Below are 23,505 nucleotides of genomic sequence, written 5' to 3' on the forward strand. Positions count from 1 at the left end.
GAGCAAACTACTAATTTATGCAACGATGTGAATGAATTTCACAGACAAACATGGAACAAATAAAGCCAAGTATAAAAGAGAAGATCCTGCAGGATTCAGTTTATCTGAAGTTCAAGAGCATGCAAAACTGATCTGTGGTGATAGAAGCCAAAATAACGTTATAGCTATGGGCAGGGGGGGTGGGGGGTGGAGGGTAGGGGGTGGGTACTGCCAAGAAGGGACAAGAGGAAGCCCACTGGGGTGTTGCAAATATTCTATATCTTGATGTGAGTGTCTTATAAACATACAAATTCTGAGTTGTACAACAAAGAACTATGCTTTATCATATGCATATTTTCCTGCAATATAATAGTTTTTAATTTTAAAATAAGGCTACCAGTACCTCCCATTAATGAAATGAATCAGAAGCCAAAGGGCAAGGCACCTCTAGTGCAACCCCAAGGGTCAGCATCCTGGAGCCCAAGGCGGGGTGAAAGGGAGCAGAGAATGGATTGGGGTGGGGGAATAACTAGTGATGCTCAGTAAATGTTTGCTGAGTGGATAGCAACCATTATACCCTAGTGTAAATAAATATATGGGATTTTTTTCTCTAATAGTAAAGCAACATGGAAATAGGAGAATACTGGGCACTTTGGCTACAGGAAATAATGGAGCAAATTGAAAGAAATTCTTTACCTTACCGGCATCTGCAGAAGATGCCCTGGTTATATGGTCAGCAGAATTCGAGTTAGCCCATTTCCAGAGCTCAACTTCCTTATCAGTGCCATAATAAGACCTAACACTTCCTGGTGCTTGACAGCTGACAATGTATCTCAAAAGCTTATCTCATTTAACCCTCATTGCAACCCACTGAGAGTTGGTAAGGAATACAAATGGCCAGGGATTACTAGAAATAAAGTGAAGCTCATCATAAAAGAAATGCAAAGAAAACTTACCCACTATCACAGAATCTGGAGGTTGCAAGGCCAGACTCAGTGTTCATTGTTTTATCCACTTTGTTATAAAAAACATAAAATTGGGGATGCCCGGGTGGCTCAGTGGTTGAGCATCTGCCTTTGGCTCAGGGTGTGATCCTGGAGTCCCGGGATTGAGTCCCACATCGGGCTCCCTGCTTGGAACCTGCCTCTCCCTCTGCCTGTGTCTCTGCCTCTCTCTGTGTCTCTCATGTATAAATAAATAAAATCTGAAAAAAAAAAAAACGGGTTAGATGCTTGCTCAAGTGTCTCTGAGAGCTTTAGGCATCTGCGTTCTCCATATTGTAGTCCCAATAAATGAGAAGCAGCTTCCATATCAGGTACTGACCCTTGGCTGGGAGCTGAGGTCCAGCTGTCCGTCACCTGCAAGATGACGGCCTTGGTCACCCACACGATGAAGCACTGTGCCAGGCACTGTATCTTCGTGGCCCTCCCCTTACAGGACGTGATTCCCCACCCACCTGAGAGAAGGAGCCCTGCACCTTGTTACGGATGAAGATCTGTGGCCTGAGGGATATTAGGTGACCTGCCAATGGTCACACTGGAATGAGGTAGGGCTAGGAGCCCAGGTTCCAGAGAAGATGCTCAGTCAGGACTCTGAAAGGAAGAGGTGAAGCCCCACGTGGGAGAAAGAATGAGACCAGGCTGCGTGGACTCCCAGATGGAGCTGCAGGGAGCCAGGGAGGTCAAGTGCTCACAGATGCTATAGGGACTCTGTCAACAAACTGTGGTTGAAGTCTGCACAAAACATCGGACTTCCAATCTCTCAGTTGCCCTGGAACATAGTAGTTGCTAAATAAAGATGTATTAAATTATGTTGCATGAGAAAGGAGCTTATCTGCGTGACAGCCAGAGGTTGGAAATGTGCTAGAAAGGCACCTTCCCCCACAGCTGGCACGTGCAGTTTCTCACCCGCTTTCGTCTCCACCGTCTCCTGGGCTTGGCTGCCACACGCTTAGGAGCAAAACATGCCTCTGCGCTCCCTTCCTTCTCCACACACCCTCCTGGGATGACCCCCCCACTCGTATGTATGGCACAGGTTCCGTCTTGGGAGCAGACAGGAAGCTGGCCAGCCTTGGCTCCCAGCTGGGACCTCTCCTGGAGGGCCATCGGAGTGTGGGCCATGGGCCCAAGGTCCCGGTGCCCCTCTCTGCCCAGAAGAGCCCATGGGCCAGGGGGTTTCAGCATAATGTCAATCTCAGCTACAACCTTGCTTCTCCACCTGTTTCTCCTCTCAGTGAGGGCCTCGCTGCCTCTCCAGCTATCCAAGCTAAAATTATCAGAGTCTCTCCAAGCTGCTTTTCTCTCTGTCCATCGCCGGGTCCTGCAAAATGTTCCCTGCCTGCTCCGCCTCCCTCCACCACCATCAGTGCCCTTGACATCTGTCAGATGGATCACCTGCAGGCCATCTGGCCCTGTCTGGCTTCTGAGCCACCCCAGAGTGGCCTTCTCAAATCTACATCTGAATAGGTCACCCTGCCACCTCTGCTGGTTCCCCTCTGAGAGCAACAGACACTACGTTCAGAGCTGTGCAAATTCACTCCAGCTGGCCCCCCTGAGTGGTCATTGGGCATTCTCCTCTGGAAGCCCCCACATATCCACCCAGGATGCCAGATACGCCAAGCAATGCAGGGTAGTGTCCCCGTGCTCCACTTGCTCTCTCACGCTCCAAGCCTCAACTCCAAGGTGCCTTCGTGGACACCCTTCGGGCAGAAGTCATCACTTGGTTCCCTTTGCAATTGGCATTTGCATGTTACTCCTAATATAGCACTTCATTCATTCATTGGTGCCTTGGGATCCGATGCCGGTCTAGACCCTAGAAATAGGTAAGTTAATTGCACCTGTTGCCCTGATTGGCCACTGGGGTGTCAGGATCTCCTTCACTGTTCCAGAGCAAATCTAATACATTTGTATCTCAGCACAAGAAAAGTGCCTTACATGTAAGGCGGGAGTGTTTGGAAAGCTTGACTATGGACTGAGTATCAGGTGCTAGTAAGAGATGATTTTTATTTTGTTAGGAGTGCTAACGTCACTGTGGTAAGCGTGAGAAAGTCAGTGTTGGTTCAGAGATGCAAGCTGAAGAATTTTCTGTGAAGGGGTTGGATAAAAATACAGATAAATAACAAGCAGATATATCAAAATGCTAACAGCCCAGGCCCCAGGCGTAAGGGTATTCATGTAATGTTCTGCTATGTGTCTTTACATTTGAAATTTTTCACAATAAAAAGTTTCCTGAAAGGTGAATTGAGTTGACTTGCCTGGACCCCTTTCTCATCTATCAGACTGGGAATATTTCAGTCTGTGTGTGCTGCTATCACAACATACCACAGGAGGGATAGCTCAGAAACAACAGAAGTTTATTGCTTCCAATCCTGGAGGCTGGGGGCTTGAGATCAGGGTGAGAGCTTTCTTCCTGGTTCATAGCCGGCACCTTCTTGCTGTGTCCTCCCACGGCAGAAGGGGGAATCTCTCTGGAGCCTCTTTCAAAAGGCACTAATCCATTCGTGAAGGCCTCATCCTCATGGCTGAAGCAGCTTCCTAAAGTCCCACCTTTTAAAATACCATCACATTGGGCATTAGGACTTCAATATATGTATTTGGGGTTGGGACACAAACTCTCAGTCCACAGCAAGGTATCAGTGGGAGGAGCCCTGTTGATCTCTGAAGGTACGACCCCCCCCCCCCTCCCGTGGTGTGGAGCAGAAAACAGCTGTGCTCTGGGGCTGGGGAGTTCCCAGCAGGCCTTGTGGAGTCCAGGACTCTGGAAGGAAATTGCTTTCAGCTTGAACACCCCTTCAAGCAAGTCAAATGAAGTTTGTTGACCCCAGGGACCCTAAAGGGGAAGAAATGTGTGTTGATTCTGTGAGCTAAACTGAGGAATGAAGACAGAAGGAGACATGTTTTGGGTGACCAGGTCAATGTGCTAAAACCGAGATGAGTCAGGAGAAGGAAGGCACAGGTCAGGCTACAGCTCTTTGGAAACACCACTCACAATAGGACAGTTGGCAGTTACTAAGAATTTACGGAACCAGTCACCTGACTATGTGCAGGATAGTCTGCACTAGCAACTCTATATCCTAGAAAGTTTCTGCTTTTTAAAGGACTGGAAGTAAGGGACTGATTCACTGCCTAACCTACTCAAGGGACTTCCGCTTTGCTTGTGTAGGTAAGAGCTCCATGGAACCCCTGGCAAGCCCCCTGCCCCTTCTGAGGTGGAAAACAAGCCAGAGGTGCACCTTCTGGTAGGGTGACTCTTGCAAGCAGGCCGTGAACAAAATATGCCTCTGCCCTGGCTTGGTTTTTCTCCTGACTTTCTTACTCTGAGAAAGTCTCTTACCTATAGCCAAAAAACTAACAAAGTCCAACGGTTCCCTTACCCCTCCGTCCTGAGTCACTTCTCACTGCCCCCAAATGCCCATGATACAGTCATGAAGCAACCTAACAGGAAGGCAGCCGAGGCTCCCGAAGCACCTGTAGGGCTATGTGTCCAGATGTCAGCAGCAACCTTCTCACCTTGCCAACTGGCTTGCAGAGCTTGGGGCCGAATGGGGACGGCGGAGCCCGGAGAGGGGGCTGCAGTCCTGGCGCCAACCCAGCGCGACCAGGGCGACCAGGGCGGGGGACACACCTCATCCTGCACCTCATCTCCCCCGCCCGGGCCTCTCCCCCCATGGCCTGGCTTTGAAAGCAACACATCCACCTTTTCACTGTCATCACTGCGCAGGCTGGTGATGTCCCCAGTCACCCCGTCTCGGGGAAGCGCGAGGCAAACCTGGGCTACCAGTGGCCATGGGGGGCGGGGGACCCGCGGAGCTGCTGGGGCCCGAGAGTCGCGGGCACCATCCTCTGCAGCGGTCTGGTCTGCGAGGGCCGCTTCCCCCAGGGGCCCGGGCTGCCACGGACCCGGCGCTCCCAAGTTCGGCGCTGGGCGCTGGGCGCTGAGGGCGCGGGGCGGGCCGGCGGGGCGGGGCTGGCGGCGGGGCTGGCGGCGGGGCTTTAAGAGCGCGCGGGCGAGCCGCGGCCGAGCCCGCCAGGGGGACCCAGCGATGGAGACCGCCCGGGACTACGCCGGAGCCCTCTTCAGGTGAGTGCGGCGCTGGCCCGGCTCGCGGCCACCCCTGCGCCCCACGCCCCACGCCCCACGCCCCCCTCCCCGCGCAGCGCCGCAGCCTCCGCGCCCCTCGTGCCCCCTGCGCCCCGCGCCTCCTGCACGCTGCATCCCCGAGCGTCCTGCGCCCCGCGTCCCTGTGCCTGGCCCCTCCGTGAGACCCCTCGTCTCCCTCCATCCGGGGTCCGCCTGCACCCCTTGCGCCCTGAGGCCCCGTCCCAGCCCACGCAGCTCCCGGTTACCTCTGGTGCCCACGCCGCGGGCCCCTTCCCTCCCCCGGCTGGCTGCAGTGCCGGGTGTGGCGCTCCCGAGGCGCACGGGCATCCACGGAACAGGTGACAGTGGTGAGAGCGGGAGTGGTTGAATATCTCGCTGCTGCTCCTGCGGCAGCAGGTGCAGATGAGGGCCTCGTCCTGGGAAAGGCGGGCAGCGCCTCCACGGGGCGCGGGCCAGGGCTTCCAGGGTACCTCAGGATCGACGGGAGCTGGGGCGCCGGGGGGACACTCCGCGCCTTTGGGATAGTCCAGACTTACCCCTAAAGATGAGGGAGGCCTCTGGGCTCCACGGGGAGGGCGGACTGAGCCAAAAGCGCCCCTTGGGCTCTGAACGCGCCCGACCTCTGCTTGATGAGCTCACCGAGGCTTCCTAGGGGGTGTTTTGGGGGGAAACGCTCCCCGTCCTCACCACATTCGAGAACGCCACCCTGGGCCCGCAGAGGCCAGTGGAGTCATCCTCCTTCCTGGGCTTTGCCACCCCCTGGGGGCTGAAGTCACCGCAGCACTTCCTGCCACCCCAACCCAGCTTCCACTCATCTTCATATCCTGACATACCCAGGCCTGTCTTTGTTGATAAAATATCTCTTGGAAGTAACTTTTAAGTATAGATTTATGGAAGGGCCAGTGCTTCTTTGAAGATCTTCAGAATACTCCAAGGATAGAGGAAAATGCAAGTTTTCAGAGGTGACTAATCCCATTTGTACCACAAGGCAGAGGGGCAAGGGAGGTGAAGGGAAGGGTGGCAGGGGAGGGTCACTTTACAAAACTACTGTGATCTATTGGCAGCTGCCCTTGCTGTGTGCAGTACTCAGTACTTAGAAAAATAGCTTCCAATACGTGAAGGTAGTCTGACTGAACAGTACTGGCTTTCTCTTTAAAAACAAACAAAAACGGGGTGTTGGGGTGACTGGGTGACGGGCACTGAGTGAGGGGCACTTGACGGGAGGAGCACTGGGTGATATACTATATGTTGGCAAATTGAACTCCAATAAAAAAAAAAAAAAAACAGAAGTCAAGTGATAGGAACCAGGGAGGGTGAGAAACTTGTTTCATGCATCTTCACTAACACATGTGAGCATGAAGGGAAAGCCTTGGATTTCTTGCCTTTTTGGTTCCTCTCCTCCTCCCCTTATAATCCCGCTCCAGGGGACGACAACTGTTAACAGTCGGGAGTGCAATTCTCAAACATGCAAACACCCCCATTCTGCGACTTTTTGTGAGCCCTGGGGAGGTGGTGGGCTGAGCTATAAGGACTGGTAAGGAGGCTCTCGGTCCTCCCTGAGACTGCCTGGAGCACCGAGGAGGGAGCAGAGCTTGCAGAATTAAGGCTGACCCTGCCCTTCCACCTGCCCCCGCCCCCAGGATACCAAAATCCAAAATGCATGCATGTGAGGTTTCCACCAGGTCAAGTGTGTGGAATTGACTTGCTTGTAAAATGGTGCCAAATCAAAACCTAAGGAAATGTCTACTTGAAGCCACATTCCCTCTGAGCTTGGCAAACTAAAAGTGAGTGATCGTTGGTTGGGGACACTGTGCGGTTCTTTGAAGAAGAAAAAAAAAGAAAGAAAGGAATCTACCTGCTTCCCCACTGAACTGGAAGAAAAGCAGTCCATACTACTCATTGAAGGACAGCCCGTCTCTTCCCTGTCCTTCTTCAGAACCGCGTCCAGGCTAACGACCCCTGTGAGCCACAGCGAGGTGACAGGTGACGGCCGTGTTTTCTGTCTCCTCGGTGTTCCTTAATTTAACCTAGATGACCCCAACGCTGTCTTTCATCAGTAGATAACTGCATTTTGCCAAAGAAATAAGTCAATTCACATTCACATCTTTTTTTAAAGTCAGCAATTCTGAAGTCTTAAACTGGGCCTTGGTTTGTTAATGGCCTGTGATCCCTGCTCATGGTGAGAGCAGCCTGAGGTCTCTCAGCCGAGCTCTGGAGGGCAAGGATGTCCTCGCCAGTGCGTGTGGCCACAGACAAAGCTGCTCAGCCTGTGTCTGTCGGTGAGAGCATGCCCACCGACCTTGAAGTTGTTACAGGGCTGACAGACATTACGCTGTGTGCAAACATCGCTGCTTTTGTTGCTATTTTGTACATCTTCCCTTTCCCTGACCAAGGAACTCTATGTCCTGTACAGCTGGCATCTCAGAACACATTTTACCACCTACCACCTTCTTATTAGTGACATAAGCAACGGAGTGCATTTTCTACCAGTGAAAATCCCAGGTTATTGAGGCTTCCTCCTTCCAGGGCCTATTTTAATGATATACCATGGTCTATTTCAAAGTGTCCAAAGACTTCATGGTCCTACACTGAATCCTCTTACTACATCAAGCATTTCGATAGGGTGGCCAAGGCCTAGATTGGAGCCGGCAGCAGTCCCTGTGGGGTAGTGGTGCCCCATGTGAGTAGCCCATAAGCCCATAATGAGGCTCTGGAGCTGCTGGGGAGCAGGAAACATCACTAAGGCCGACACTCCTCCAGCTGCTGCCGTTGAGTTAGACCCTCACACTGTGCCTACCGCTCACCCAGATCCAGCCAGGCCTGATGACTGATTTTCAATTCTATTTCTCTGCACTGCCGGGTTTGACATTATCACTTCCCTCCCTAATGTCCTTGTCATCACCAGGCTTTGGAGGTAGTGCTCAGTTGACTTGTCTTACCCACTTCTGCACTTGCTTACTCTTGTGTGTTTCCTCCTTTCCACCTAACAAGAAAATGTGGGGCCACTCAGACACTGAAACATTCATTTCACTCAGGATCTTCCCTGGGCAGGCGCTTAGACAGACTTACAGAACCACCTCATCATTGCTGACCCCAAGATGTTTCTCTGGGGAAGACTTTGTTCCCAGGCCTACCCGATTCCTCCTTATTCCACTTTTGGAATAAATATCAGTCCCTCAGATGGCATAAAAACTTGTTTGTTTGTTGTTGTTGTTTTGTTGTTTTTTAATGCCCTGTGGCAGCTAGCTTCATTTTCCTGGAGCAAAAAGCCATCTATGGCTTTATTTGCCACATGTTTATTAGTTGAGACTCCTCAGTTCACTCTGGGAAAAATACAAAGATTTCTCTGTTTTCCTCACTTCTGGGAGATATGCCCCTTCCCAGTTTTTAAGAATGTTCTATGAAGCCTGACTTCTCTTTTTGTCTTGATTTCCCCGAAACAATCTGCTTCCTCGAACACCCTGTTTCCTGGTTTTTCTTTTCCTTTTAGTGAGCTGTTTCCTTCCTGCTTCATATGCTTGTCTGCACTTTCCCAGGGATTAGAGGGTGACTCACGTGTGATGGATCTAATCCAAAGCTTTTCAGAGCTCCTCTCTCAACTCTGACATATTAAAATATTGAGGGGAGACTGGCAACAGGTGTTAGGCATCATACTGATGGCCAGTGACATAAATCGTCCTATTAAGAGGATCAGGAGTGAATTGGATCGATATTGTTTTGCTTATTAGCTAGCTAGTTAATCCTGCTGTTCCTTTAGTAAATACTCCTATAGTAATTGTTAAGTTGGCTTAGTGTATATAAAATTTCATTTAACCCCTTTTTATGCTATCCATAAAAGAGCCTCAATTTTATATAAAATAAAATCATCAAATCACTCATCTTGTTCCTTAAGAGGAGTGGAAGGATTTAATTTTCATGTCTTCAAGGATTTTTTTAGTTGTGCTCTATAAGCCTGTTCTCCAACAATGATCCAGTTCCCGGTTAGGAAACGGAACGGGCACGGAGAACAATGGACTGTATATCCTTTTTTCTTGAGGATGGCTATCTTGAGGGCAGCGTGTAGAGGGAGGACCAGAAGTGGCTGCCAGCACTTATCTTGTCCGAAGTTAAAGGACCATAAGGATTTTGTATAATCAACTATACTGGGTGACTGGAGCACTGGTGCTTACTAAGACGTGATTGTTTGCATCCAATGAGGAGGTGTAAGACCACAACTAACTAGGTCAAAGCTGTTCGTGCCTACAAGGTGTGCCTTTGGCCTCCAGCACCTGGACCTGAGGTTCCAGGACGTGAACTTTGTTCTCCCATTTCTCTGATCTTGTCCTAGCCAGTCTTTTACTTGGTGAATAAATTGCATGCCAACAGCAGGCTAGGTGCTATAGGGAAGTCAGAAAATGTACAGAGAGATCCTGGCCCCAGTGAGTACAGATTCTAGAAGGACTCATGGACAATGGCAATGAGTTCTGCTTTGTGGGAAGAAGAGGGGCCCTTGCTGGTGAGGGTCCAGGGTGGCCTCATGCTATCAGCGGGTTTTCACCTTGTAGGGCAGACGTGTTGGTACAAAAATGGGAGCTGGATTCAGACCCCTATTCTAGCACTTGTTAACTCTGACCTTATTCGTTTCTTAACCTCCTGAGCCTCACTTTTCCTCATCTAGCAAGTCTGCTTTGTCAAGTTGGTAAGTAATGTGCTAATGTGCACAGTTGTCTGGCATCGGGTGGAGCTAGTATCTTTCTCTCCTCCTCAGAGGGACTTCGCCAGGGAGGAGGTTTCAGGTGCCACGAACAGGTTGCCAACAAAGCCTGCTCCTACATGTAAAGCAGAATATGGAAAGTCTTCCCTCCCCCGTCCACCAGATCCCCAGAGGTGGAACAGTGGGTGGGTTTTCTGCAGCGTCAGCTCAGCAGAACGTGGGCATCTCGTTCATTGGTTTGTGTAACTGAGGAACCTGGTGTAACTTCTTGCAATCAAGGCAAAAGTTCAGAGGCTGTCTGCCAGCCCCATACTGTGTCGGTTCAAGGCTTGGATTCCCTCGGTGGGTCTCGGCTCAGTCCAATGGGGCATCTACATCCGAGGCCAGTGACCTGGTGCAGCCCCCTTGCCGTTGCCTCACCAGGAACACATAATGCATGCACTCTGCTGGCAGAAGGGGGCTGTCTTTTCCTTCCTAACCGATGGACCTTGAGAAACCATTTTGAGCCTCAGTTTTCCCATTCGAGAAATGGAGTGATGCTTTCCCTGTAAAGTTCCAATGATCATGAGTTAATATGTTAGGAGCTAGCACAAGTTGGCCAAGGTGAGTGTTCAGACGTGAGCAGGTGGGAGGCACTAATGTGAAGCTGGCTGAACACACTTTAGACCAGATCCATGCTAACAACCTGGGTCTGATTCCTAGGATGCCAGTTTGTAGCTGGGGCATAGGGACGCTCATTCTTATAGAAACCTTCCTGAAATTGGCCTCTCATGCTATGAGCATGAACTTAATCTGAAAATTTTTTTTAAGATTTTTTATTTATTTATGAGAGAGACACACACACATACACACACAGAGGCAGAGACACAGGCGGAGGGAGAAGCAGGCTCCCTGCAGGGAGCCTGATGTGGAACTTGATCCCGGGTCTCCAGGATCAGGCCCTGGGCTGAAGGCGGCGCTAAACCACTGAACCACCAGGCTGCCCTAAGCTGACAGTTTTTGAGAGCTGGTTTATTCCTATACTATCAGTTTTTCGTATAGAAAACTACTTGGCAGATCATTAAATTTTCACTATGTGCATTTGTAGAGCTTCAAGTTAGACCACATACTATTTAAAACATATATGCTTAATGCTAGTCTAGGCATTATGGGAGATAGAACAAAGAAGCCTTGTCCACAAGGAAATTCCAATCTGCTTGGGAAAATAAAACATAGACAAATAAATGACAATATATGCGTATGTGTGTGTGTGTGTACAGATATCTATAAAATAAAGTACTAAATCCAAGGTGATAGGCATTCCCAAAAAGTACAGAAGTCCAGCAGCCCAAGTAGCTCAGCTGTTTAGCGCCACCTTCAGTCCAGGGCGTGATCCTGCAGACTCTACATGGAGCCTGCTTCTTCCTCTGCCTGTCTCTCTGCCTCTCTCTCTCTTTCTGTCTCTCATAAATAAATAAATAAAATCTTTTTAAAAATTATTTTAAAAAAGTACAGAAGTCTCTAGAATTTTAGCCTTCATAGGGCAAATCTAGACAAGCTACTATAAGCATCAGTGATGTCCTCATTCTGTATCTTCGACAAGGTTGCCCTAAAAATAAAGCCCTTTGTTTCATTCTCCTGAATGTCACTGTACAATTATTTGTCCAAATTGTCAACAATTGTTTGAGCACCTGAAATTGTTAGGCACCATTCAGGTGTAGGGAGAGTGCAGCTAGAGGTGCTATTCCCGCAGGGGCTGGGGGATTAAATGAGGTCACATGTCCTTTATCACAGCACCTGACACGAAGCAAGAGCCCCCTGAAATGCTGCTAACTTATGTTTATGTTCTTTTAAATAATTTCTATGTGGGTTAATTCCTAAATGTAAAACAGCCCCCAGTCCTAGATGCAAACTATATGTTCCTAGACTGGTCTCCAAAGAGACTGAAGCCCTGCCTAGTGCTACTGACAAGGTGCATCTGTTGCCACTCATGAAGTTATTTTTAAGTAACTTCTTGTATGTTTGTTTAAAAGCATATGGTAGTATGTCAAAGGTGGCTTTGCATTTCTTTGATTGCTATCAAAAGCCTCATATGTTCCCCAATATGTAAACTTGTGTTACTCTTTAGTGTGTGGCATCTAGATAACCTTTATGAAGCCAAGAAGAAAGAGGTACTTGGGTCATAATCCCAGCTCTGGCTCTTACCGTCTGTGGGGCAGCTCTCTGGCCTGATTTCCCTCATCTGTAAATTGAGAAAAACAGGACTATGTTACAGAGTTTCCTAAGGATGAAGTGAATTAATATTTATGAAACAAAATAAATGTTTGTTGGGGCTGCTGGCTGGCTCAGTCAGTGGAGCCTACAACTCTTGATCTTGGGGTTTTAGGTTCGAGTCCCTCAATGGGCATAGAGGTTACTTAAAATTAAGATCTTTAAAAACAGGGCAGCCCTGGTGGCGCAGCGGTTTAGCGCCGCCTGCAGCCCGGGGTGTGATCCTGGAGACCCGGGATCGAGCCTGCTTCTCCCTCTGCCTGTGTCTCTGCCTCTCTCTTGCTCTCCCTGAATGAATAAATAAATAAATCTTAAAAAAAAAAAAAAAGATCTTTAAAAACAAAAGTGTTAAATAACTACTAAAGCTGTAAGCTTCTCATTTATCCCATATATATAAAATGTTACATAAACAGTATTTGTGTGTTTGTGTGTGTGTGTATGTAGTATTTGCGAAGTAACTAAAATTTGATAATCAAGGATAAGAGATTCTTTTCCTCAGGAAAACTGTCTTGATTTAGTTTTGTTATTTAACTCTTCCATGTTAGTTTTTTTAATATGTGAATTTTTGAATTAATTCTTTGTTAAATGTGGAACTTACTCCAGTGTCACGTGACATAAGGCCCAGAGTTCTTTTCCTTCTTGTTGTTCCAACCACAATTATTATAGTGTTCTGTTGTTTCTCATTTATTCTAAGTTAATTTCTAAAAGTTCGTTTATTTCTTTAGTGACCAATATCTGCTTTTTCAATTCTTGGCTTAGTCTTGCTGTACAGTATGTGACTTTTGTGTGTGTGCATCTAATTCTCTAACTCTGCTTGGCCACTTCCTGGCCTCTGGAAATCTTTTTCTTTTTTTCTTTTAAGATCTCAGCTGTAAAAGCCACGTTTGCAGAATAGAATTCTTATGTCTTATTGATTGTGATACCTTACCACTTATTTCTCACACAGTTACTATGAGGACTTTGAATGTTCTGGTAAAATAGGTGTGATAATGCTTGTGCTTTTTATTTATATATAGTACTTGTTTGTCTTTTGGATACCAGGCGATATATGTATATATACATATATATATGTATATAAAATTTTCAGTAATTCCCAACTATGGATTTTTTTCTTTCAGATGCAAATATTAAAATTGTCTTAATTTTGTGTACTTCCAATCTCTCTTCAAAGACTCTTTTTGAAGATAACGTCCAAGATATTTTTTTACTTTTCTCCTCCATTTCCAGGCCCCTGACATTTATGGGATCACAGACCAAAAGAGTCCTACTAACTCCCCTCAAGCACTCGGCTCGCCCCTTCCGGGTCTCCAACCATGACAGAAGCAGCCGTCGAGGGGTGATGGCTGACAGTCTGAAGGAGCTTCTCAGCAAGGTGCCAGGAGCCACAGCACCTCCCCTACTGCCCGAGGGAGGGCCCCGAACCACACACAGGGCTTGGGGCTTGGGTACTAGGCCAGTCCAGAGACAAATGTCACTCTTGTGGCCTCAGAGAGTCAGAGGGGAGAAGAGAATGAAAGGGAACTTTATCGCATCTCTCCTTGAACCATGAAAGATTTAGCTGCAGAAGCAAAGGCCTTGAAAACTGTCATCAGCTGACAATGTAGCCTTTCTTCTTTAACAAGGGAGGATACGGGGAAGCAGCAGGCTTTGGAAATCTGTTTTCAGTTTTAAAGCTCAGGGAAGAATAGTCTTGAATCTGAAACAGTGTCCACCAGATCACCAAATAAGGAAGAATCACAGACTCTCTAGAGTCTGGAGTTGGGTTATGAATGCATAACCCAGACCAAGACACCCATGGAAATAAGAAACGAGCATCCAACATGCAGATCCCAAAGCAAGCGTTCAAATATGTAGCATGAGACTAAGGCTCTTTAAATATCTTATTGCTGCGTTATTCATTTTATTTGTCAAAATAAGTAATTTTAGAAACTGTAAATATTACCTGATGTCTTCATTTGTCTCATGCCACTGAAGCCTCTGAAGAAAATAAATCCATTAAAAATCTTAACTTCTCTTTTTCTAAGCAAAGGCTGAGTCATAGACACCTGTTAAGTAGATCTCTACTGTTAAAATTTTAGCAGCTTCAGACAGTACTTCTGAAGCCATAACTTAATCAGTAGCTTTGAGTGGTCAGAGCAGAGTGTCCTGCTTTGTTCTATGTCTCCAATGTGTTGCCCACCTAGACCCTGGAGGCCTTAGTTATCACCAGCAGACTGGTCACTCTGGTGTTGGAGGAAGATGGCACTGTGGTGGATACGGAAGATTTCTTTCAGACCTTAGGAGACAACACACATTTCATGATCTTGGAAGAAGGGCAGAAGTGGACACCGGTAAGCAAAAACACATATCCAAGCAGCTACGGGGTAGACTTTTTACCCACAAAAGAGCGTTCCCCACTTTGGTGTTGACTTGCCCTCTTTCTAGATACGTACTTTGTATTCACCTGATAACCGAATCTGCTACCCTCAACAGGTTGCTTAAAAGTATTTCTAGGTAATTAAGCATCTTAGTGAGCCTGGGCTGTATGATTTACAGCAAATAGTTCTTTTCTTAGAACTTACATTCAATTAATTCACATATAGTGTATTATTAGTTTCAGAGGTAGAGGTCAGTGGTTCATCTGTTGTATAACACCCAGTGCTCATCACATCACGTGCCTTCCTTGATGCCTATCCCCCAGTTACCCCATCCCTCCCCCCTCTCCAGTGACCCTCAGTTTGCTTCCTATGATTAATGGTTTGTCTCCTTCACTGATTTGTCTTGTTTTACTTTCCCCTCCCTTCCCCTATGATCCTCTGTTTTGTTTCTTAAATTCTACATATGAATGAGATCACATACTTGTTTTTCCCTGACTGACTTAGTTCGCTTAGCATAATACCTTCTAGTTCTATCCATGTCTTTGCAAATGGCAAGAATTCTTTTTTTCTTTCTTTTTTTTTTTTTATGGCTGAGAAGGATTCCATGGTATATATCCACTAAGATACATCTTCTTTATCCATTCATTCATCTGTTGATGGACATCTGGGCTCTTTCCACAGTTTGGCTATCGTGGGCACTGATGCTATAAACATTGAGGTGCAGTTGTCCCTTTGGATCATTACATTTGTGTCTTTAGGGTAAGTAGGGTAGTTCTATTTTCAACTTTTTGAGGAACTTCCATACTTTTCTCTAGAATGGCTATACTAGCTTTGGAGAAAATAATTCTAAGGAACAGATTTAGGCCAGTAACTAGCTACAGATCCTGTTAAAGCACGCAGATATGACCTGGTGACCCTTCACTGTCTCTGTCCTGAGGAGGCCAGCAAGCTAACATAGCCAGTGATATTAAGTAGGGGTATGTGTATGACTGAAGAGTGATCTCAAAGGTACAGAGATTGAATAAAGGTTTCTATGTCCAGGAAAACTATGGAGTATATATACCTTGGGTCCCACCATAAAACACCTAAAAGCGTAAAGCAACACATTAAAACTGATTTTATATGCCTAACTGACCTTCAAGAAAGGAAACTCCTCAGAGGCCAAAACTTTATGGGAGCCAGAATCTGGAGAAGTAGATTACCTGTGAGCATCTCACCTGTGGCCATCCACTCACCTCAGTGACTAAGTGCCACAGTCTTGACAGGTGCTGGCAGGACAGGAGACAAAGTCTTGGGCTGATACAAGGTAAGGGGCCAGATTAGAGATGCCCACACAAAGCAGAGAATCCTAAAGGTGTCTCCTAAGAATCTGTGGCCACAAGCTGCTCTCATGACATTTTCAGGACTTTTGATTCCAAAAACATCCAAGCTGAGAGTTTAGTTTCCAGAGCCCTGGAGAGGGAAGTATCAATGGAAAGAGTTTATTCATTGAGTTCTCTTTACTCAACTGGTCCCTCCGCCCTCCGTGACCCTCCCATTGACCTGGTGTTGATTGTATCCCCATGTAACCAGTAGGATCAAATAGGCTCAGAATGAGCCTTGATCTAGGTGCCAAAGAGTTTCCATTCCTAAAGTTCCAACAAATGTGAGTTCACAGTCAAATCATAGGATGTAAGGACTTAAGGCACTGTATGTGAGATGAAGCAGACATAATGAAGTCAGACCTCCAAAGACTTCAGATGTTGGAATCATCAGATACAAAGTATAAAATAAGTGTATTTAAAATGTCCAGAGAAATCTAAAAGGTAATCAAAAGTAAAAAGGAACAGGAGGTAATCAGAAAGGACAAAGTAGACTTGAAAGAATCAAATAAAATTTCTGGAAATGAAAAATATAACAAAGTAAATGGAGATAGACAGCACATAAGATATGTCTCAAGAAGTTTCCATGATGTGTAGCACAAGATGGTAGAGGTAGAAACCATGAAGGAAGTTGGAGACCTACCTGAGAAGGTCTGATACATGTTGGACATCCTTAGGGTGTTGGGTTTTTTTAACAGGAAAATGCATAAACCATTTTTACTGATAAATTCCACTCTATTAATAATTTTGTCAAAAGATAACAAAAAGTATGTAAAACAATAAGCCACAAGTGGGTAGAAGGTGTTTTCAACATAGTCCAACAAAGGATTAGTGTTTGTTAAATTTAGGAGTCTTGCAGAAATCAATTATGGAAACAATGGACAATCTGAAAAATGGACAAAAAAAAGGGACAGGTATCTGTGGAATGGACAATAAAGCACAGGGAGAACTGTTCAACCTCATTGGTGATTAGGAAAACATAAGACCACAAGAAGATAATCTTTTATATCATTAGATTTGGTATTATTAGGCTTTTCCACTTCTTTCCATTTCTTTTTAAGATATGGAGCAGTGAACTCTTTTACACTCCCACCAGCAGCTGTTAAAACTGTACCTCTATCCCATAGAACTGAAACACCACCCATGACCTGGCAAGTCCTCTCCTAGGCATACACCCAGCACACAGATACCCAGCCATGTGTTTCTTTGTAAATACACATACATAAAGACACCAGTGTCTCTTTATTGAATGGATGCTCTTGAGCTGTATATTGGAGTACATGGAGTACAGCTATCAGCATCTATATGAGTAAATCTCATCAACTCTGTTGAGTGAAAATATCACATTAAGCCATATCCATTAAGCATGTGATCTTCAAACTTTTGACCTCGGAACCCTTTTATACTCTAAAAATTAATGATGACCCCAAATGGTTTTTGTTTATGTGGATTTCAATAGAACCTATAGATATCCATCAACCAGAGGTTCTCAACTGGGGACAATCTTACCCCTTGAGAGGCATCTGGCAATGTCTAAGGACTTTTTGGTTGCCCAAACCAGGGTGGAAGGGGCAACCTAGAGCTGGACTACTTTTGTTTTGAGAAAGATCTTGTGGAAAGAATAACAGCCTTGCAAAGATGCCCACATTGAAATCCCTGGATGTTTTGGAGGTGTTGCTTTACTTGGCGAATGGACCTACCAGGTGGTGGTTAAGTTAAGGATCTCGAGCTGGGGAGATGGTCCTGCATAATCCAGGGACCTGTGTCATCAGGGGTCCTTACAGAGAGACAGGAGAGTCAGAGTGAGGGCCAGAAGCAGGGTAAGAGGAGAGGAGCGGTGAGGAGCCAAGCAATGGGAGCGCCTGCAGAAGCTGGAGAGGGCGAGGGGGCCCCTGTCCTTCCTGGCAGCCTCGGGGAGAAAGCATCCCTGCTTGCTCACGGTGGACTGCCAACCTGTTATGGTCTTAGGTTCTGTTGCTTCAAGCCACTAAATTTGTTGTAGTTAGAAGAGCAACAGGAAACCAGCTCAGAAGGGAAGGGTAGTTTGTGTTTGGTTTTTATAACAGACACTGGGTTAGCGAGGGGAGACTGAGCCGGTGGGCAGGGCGCCTAGAGGCCATGGGTGTAAATAATCCTTCAGGGTGGTGTGTTCAAGGGGCTGGTGGGCCGCCCAGCCCCTACCAGCCTGCCTGATGAGCGAGTGGGCGTGGGTGTCCTCTCTCGACTTAGGCCTTTCAACCAGCCTCCCTCCAGTGGAAATGGGCACCTGGACGCTGATGGTAAGATCCTACCCACCTTGTAGGCGTGTCTATCTTCTTAAATCAGTGAGGCCCCCTGGATTTAACGTCAGCGGGAAGGCCGGCCCGAAATAGCCACCAGGGGTCGCCCGTCTTCAGTCTGAGTGCCCGGAACGCCTGGTGGGGGAGCCGAACCGAGAGCCCCCTCCCACCTGGCAGCTAGGCCTTCGTTTCTTCCTTCTTAGCCAGCAAGTCAGAGGAACCCCTGTCACCAGCGGGTTAGCTTTGTGAGGGCTCGATTTTGACTTAAGACCAAAACTTCAGGAAGACATTTAGGGGGACTAAAGGTACAAACTTCTACAGGTCAGAAAGGAGCATGAGGCAGTGAGAAAGAACAGTGGCTGGATTGATTACAGGTAAAACTCTTCTTTTTTGGCAGATTGATCACAGGTAAAACTCTTCTTTTTTGGCAGCCCGGGTGGCTCAGCGGTTTAGCGCCGCCTTGAGCCCAGAGGGTGTGATCCTGGAGACCTGGGATCGAGTCCTGTGTCGGGCTCCCTGCATGGAGCCTGCTTCTTCTGCCTGTGTCTCTGCCTCTCTGCCTCTCTCTCTCTCTCTCTCTCTCTCTCTCTCTCTCTCTCCTCTCTGTATTCTCATGAATAAATAAAATCTTGAAAAAAAAAGCCTCTTCTTTTCACTCCAGGATCTTTTTTTTTTTAAGATTTTATTTATTCGTGAGAGACACAGAGCGAGAAGCAGAGACACAGGCAGAGGGAGAAGCAGGCTCCCTGCAGGGAGCCCAGTGGGGGACTCGATCCCAGGCAGATTCTCAATCAACCACTGAGCCACCTAGGTGCCAAGTGTCCCACTCTTAATCTCAGCTCAGGTCTTGATCTCAGGGTAGTGAGTTCAAGTCTCCGTTGGGCTCCACACTGGGTATTGAGCCTATTTTTTAAAAAAAAATGTTTCCTAAACGGGGGACAGTTAATACCCCATAAAGAGGCAGCAGGACCTCTTGTGCATTGAACAATGGGCTACCCCCAGAGTCTCTTGTTGCATATGTCAACATGTGTGGGAGGTAAGCAGGGTGGCTCCAGCAAGAAGGGTCTGGGTACTTTTAGGGGAATTTATGGTTTAACTTCACATATAGTCATTATTGTTATTGATGAATTTAACATTTCTAGCCTCAACTACTCTCAACCCCAGAGGTTCCTGAGACCGTAACACTGTTGGTTGTATACACTTGAATTCTGAATCTACAAAATCTGTGTGAGGAGCAAGCCCTAGGGAGACATTTGTACCTGGCACAGCTTCATTCCCTTGCTTTCTACAAAGCTTTCTGTGGGGAAGATGTTCTACTGCTCCTTATAAACCTAAGGCTCGACAGAGGTCTCTGACTTTCTCCTCTGACCTGAAGGCTCAGCTGATATTTCAGGAGGACCTACATGATGACTATCCTGTGTCCCCAGGAGGTCTGCTTTTTGCCAGGGCAGTGACTAGAAAGCACAGGAAGCCCTGGGAGGTTTTCACCCTTGAGGCTGAAGCTGTCTGCCTGGCAGCCTCTTGTGAAATGGAAATACTGCTGCCTGTTCCTCATTAAGCAGACTGTGCTACATTCATGAGATCGCCCATGTCAATCAAGTGACCACAGTGGCTCTGAGTGACCACTGGGCTGCGTGTGCTCCATACCGCGTGTCAGTAGCACAGCCATCCCGTGAATCCCGGATCCTACAGCCCAGGCCCCAGAGCCAAACCGCACTCATCTCAAGTCACTAAACTGAAAGTAGCTTAGGGAAGAATACTTTAAGGATTTGGACATGCCAGCATAGGAGCATATTGATCTGCTAAAAATATCCCTCAGGCAATTAGCAGCTCTGTCACTAACAGATTTTAGGACAGCAAAGTCAAAACTAGCAAAAACCCAGAATGATAGAATTTGCACGTCCAAGCTGAAGATGCTCCTAAAGTCTCTCCCTCCCCTTATGATTCTAGGGTGCCAACTACATCCCAGCTCGCCAGCAACCAAAGAAGGCAGGAATAGCAAGAGTCACCTTCGACTTGTACAAGCTGACCCCCAAGGATGTCATTGGCTGCCTCAACGTGAAGGCCACCATGTATGAGATGTACTCGGTGTCCTACGACATCCGCTGTACTGGAGTCAAAGCCCTGCTGAGGTAACAGACTTCAGGGCTCAGCTGGGGTCTGGGAGCTGCACGTGGCCCTACCCAGGTGGCCCGTGCCCCGCCTGCTGCTCTGCACGGCCCAGCCCTGCCCTGCCGAGGCCCTGACCTGAGCAGCAGCTGCTGACGTTCACGAACTCGTGTTGTTCTGTAGTAGGTGTATGCCATAGACTTAAGTCAGAAAACAACGTCCTGAGCCAAAATATGGCTTTTTTTTCTCCAGGGACCATCAAATACTAAATGGAAACAACTAACGCATAAATATAGAGAAGAACTGAATTTCTTTTAAAAACTTAGGGCTGTACATTTGAAAGCCTTTATTCTAAGCAATGGCAGCTGGAGTCCCTGCGATTTGGGCCTGCCACATACTGTCACCCACGACGGGGGCCAGGCTGGCAGCATGGCCTCCCAGGGGCGCCTGTAGAACACAGACCCTAATCCATACCCCGGATCAATCTGAACACGTTCTGTACATTCCCCAGAAACGTTCTGTAGTTGTGACCAGGCTGGACAGCCCGCCCCCAAGCCCTGGACCGAGGGGGCCACCTGCAGGCCCTCCCAGCCTTGCCTCTGAGCAGCCAGCTATGTGACCTTTAATGGGGCCACTTAACCTCTCTGAGCCTCTTTAAATACCTAATTGCCGTGGAGGGAGGGATGGAGGGGGAGACACAGTGACAGGAGGCCTCTGAAGCTAGTCTGAAAGGATTGATTGTGGCCCTGACAAAACGCTGCTCCCCGCACAGCTCCTGCGGGTGGCCCCCCACCCCCTTGCTTCTCAGAGGGAGCTGGTCCCTTCTCTCCATGGCCCAATGAGCACCACTCTGGGCATCCTTGAGCCTAGTGTGGGGCAGGAAATGCTCTGGAAAAGAGACTGGCCTTTTCTGAGGGGGCTGCGGGCCTGGGGTTAGAGTCGGCTCCCAGTGGCCTCTGTTTCCTGCTCAGACCTACCAGTTGCCAACTCATAGACAACTGTCCCTGTCCCTGTTTTGAAATCTGGACTCCTGGGAGAGCTTCCTCTTCTTACTGAGATGGGAGAAAATAGCTTCATTGCTTGATTTTCTAAAGTGAGATAAGAACATTATGTCAACTTAGAAAAGTATAATGAAGACAGTAAATCTCCCCCAAAATCCTGCCTCAGCAAAGTCTTTCTCGAGAGGCAGATTTGGCCCTCTTGTCCCTAATTCTTACCCTTCGAGATCTGATGGCACCACAAGCAGCCACACTGAAAGCATCACACCCAGGTCCTATGGTGGGCTCCCGGGGCCAGGACCCCTCCCCACCCCGACCAGTGCCACTGACCCCCGGGGCCTTTAAAACTGGAATGAAATCCTTTTGCTGTGGACTCCAGAGAGTAAGAATTCGAGTTAAAGCCACTTTTTTCATCTGAAATAACAGGAATGCCAGGCCTAGCCTGAGGGCTTAGATGCCAGGAACAGGCCACAGTTGGGATGTCCCAGCCACCCTAAGCAAACTGAGTCACAGGGTCACTCCTTCAGCCTGGCTTCTCCTTTCATGCCTGACTTGCCTGACTTTAATAACAAGCCCCACACACCCAAAGTGGCCAAAGTAAGCAAGCAGCCTAAGCACAGGACACACCATGTGCTCTCAAGAGCATGGTGTGCCTACTTCATGCGTCCTAATTACTGAACAACAGGCCACATTTGGAAGTGGCTCGAGGAAAGGTGGTCCCAGGCTCCTGGATCAGCATCTGCACATCAGCCAGCCCTGGCAGGCTGGGGAGCAGGCCCTTAAGCATCCAATGGGAGCAGTGCCTGCTGGGAGGGCACTTGGGGGGGGGGGTGGCTGCTGAGGAATTCGTGCACTATCTGCCCCCAGGCTGGCCCAGAACTCCCAGCCCAGCACTGCCTTTGTCTCCTCTCTGTTGCAGGAGCCTGCTGCGGCTGCTGTCCCACGCCGCCCAGGTGACTGGACAGTTGCTCATCTACACCAGCTCGTACATGCTCCGAGTGCTTGGTGACACGGAAGAGTAGGCTCCTCCCAAGTCCTGCTCCAGACGGGGGTTCACATGCAGATAGGCAAGCTGCAGGGGACCCCGCAGGCTCCTGACCCAAACGTTCCCTCTCAAATGATGATTTTGAAGATATTGCTGTCCTGAACCACATACACTCATACACTGCGGGTCACTTGTGCTCAGGAGGGTCACCCAAGGGAAAGAAAAGGAGTCAATGCACATGAAAGGGGGGGCTGCACAGCGGGATGCCCTGAAGGGGCCTCTGTGGGGGGAGGACTGAACAGCAGGTTCCTTTGGTGGGTCCTGAGCAACACAAACTCGCATGAGGCCATACAGCTCCTCACCTCCTGCAGTAAACTGACCATGAGAGCTATTTTTCACACGGGTAATGCTTCCTTGTGTCTCTTTCATGTTCCAAACAAACTTCTATATATAAGCAAAACTCAGGGGTGCTCTGCTGATGGATATAATCACTTTTAAGTCTCTGTTAAACTAATGAGCTGTCAAATGTTACTGCGTGGTTGTTGTTGTTGTTTTTTTATGTGAGTCCTGAATGACCCCAAAGGGATCCAAAGGCTTAAGAACCTGAGGTTCTAGAAGTCTTCAACCAATACTTATAGCCTTTAAAACAAAACACATACCCCTGCCCCAAAACTGCTTGAAATTCAGGCCTGATGCATGGTGCTGGTTGCTAATGTGGCTCCGGTTATCAGCCGGGATCCGTGGTTGCGAGTGGCAGGACAGTGACCCAGGCAGCTGTGACCCAGGAGTGGTGGCTGTAGCTGCAGGCACTGCTGGGTACAGGCGTCCAGTGAGGTAGCCAGGAATCTGTCTAGCTCTTGGTCCTGTTTTCCTCTGAGTTGGCGTCATCTTCCGGCTGGCCCTCCCCCATGAAGGTGAGATGCAGGCCCCCCTCCCCGGGAGCAGGAAGTCCTGGGGCTGCCTCCCAGGGGCCCAGGGAGAGGGTGACTCGCAAGGCCACATTCCAGGTCCTGCAGATACAGAGGGATTCGCCCCAAACACCGAGATGGGATGGGGGCAATGTGGCCCAAAGGAAATGGGGGCGCTGCTGCTAGAATAAAGGTGAACACGGGCAGCGCCAGTGGCCTAGCAGTTTAGAGCCGCCTTCAGCCCAGGGCATGATCCTGGAGACCCGGGATCGAGGCCCACGTCGGGCTCCCGGCATGGAGCCTGCCTCTCCCTCTGCCTGTGTCTCTGCCTCTCTCTCTCTCTCTCTCTCTCTCTCTCTCTCTCTCTGTTATGAATAAATGAATAAAATCTTAAAAAAAAAAAAAGGTGAACACAATTTGTCTCCTAAGGTGCTGGAGAAGCATGTACTGCTGCTCAGATCTGTGGTTTTCCTCTCCGGGAACGTT

General features: G+C 48.1%; 1 protein-coding gene across 1 annotated transcript; it reads left to right on the forward strand.

Annotated features, from left to right (window-relative positions):
• The first annotated feature begins 4,991 nt into the window (after positions 1–4,991).
• CIDEA (cell death inducing DFFA like effector a) lies at positions 4,992–22,642 on the forward strand. The gene is made up of 5 exons (XM_055324059.1): positions 4,992–5,058; positions 13,250–13,394; positions 14,206–14,352; positions 19,970–20,151; positions 22,046–22,642. The coding sequence occupies exons 1-5, from the start codon at positions 5,021–5,023 to the stop codon at positions 22,146–22,148; spliced, it is 615 nt and encodes a 204-aa protein (XP_055180034.1). The 5' UTR covers positions 4,992–5,020; the 3' UTR covers positions 22,149–22,642.
• Positions 22,643–23,505: the final 863 nt, after the last annotated feature.

Source organism: Nyctereutes procyonoides, unplaced genomic scaffold, assembly GCF_905146905.1.
Source record: "Nyctereutes procyonoides isolate TBG_1078 unplaced genomic scaffold, NYPRO_anot_genome, whole genome shotgun sequence".
In the NCBI taxonomy this organism is placed as follows: Eukaryota; Metazoa; Chordata; class Mammalia; order Carnivora; family Canidae; genus Nyctereutes; species Nyctereutes procyonoides.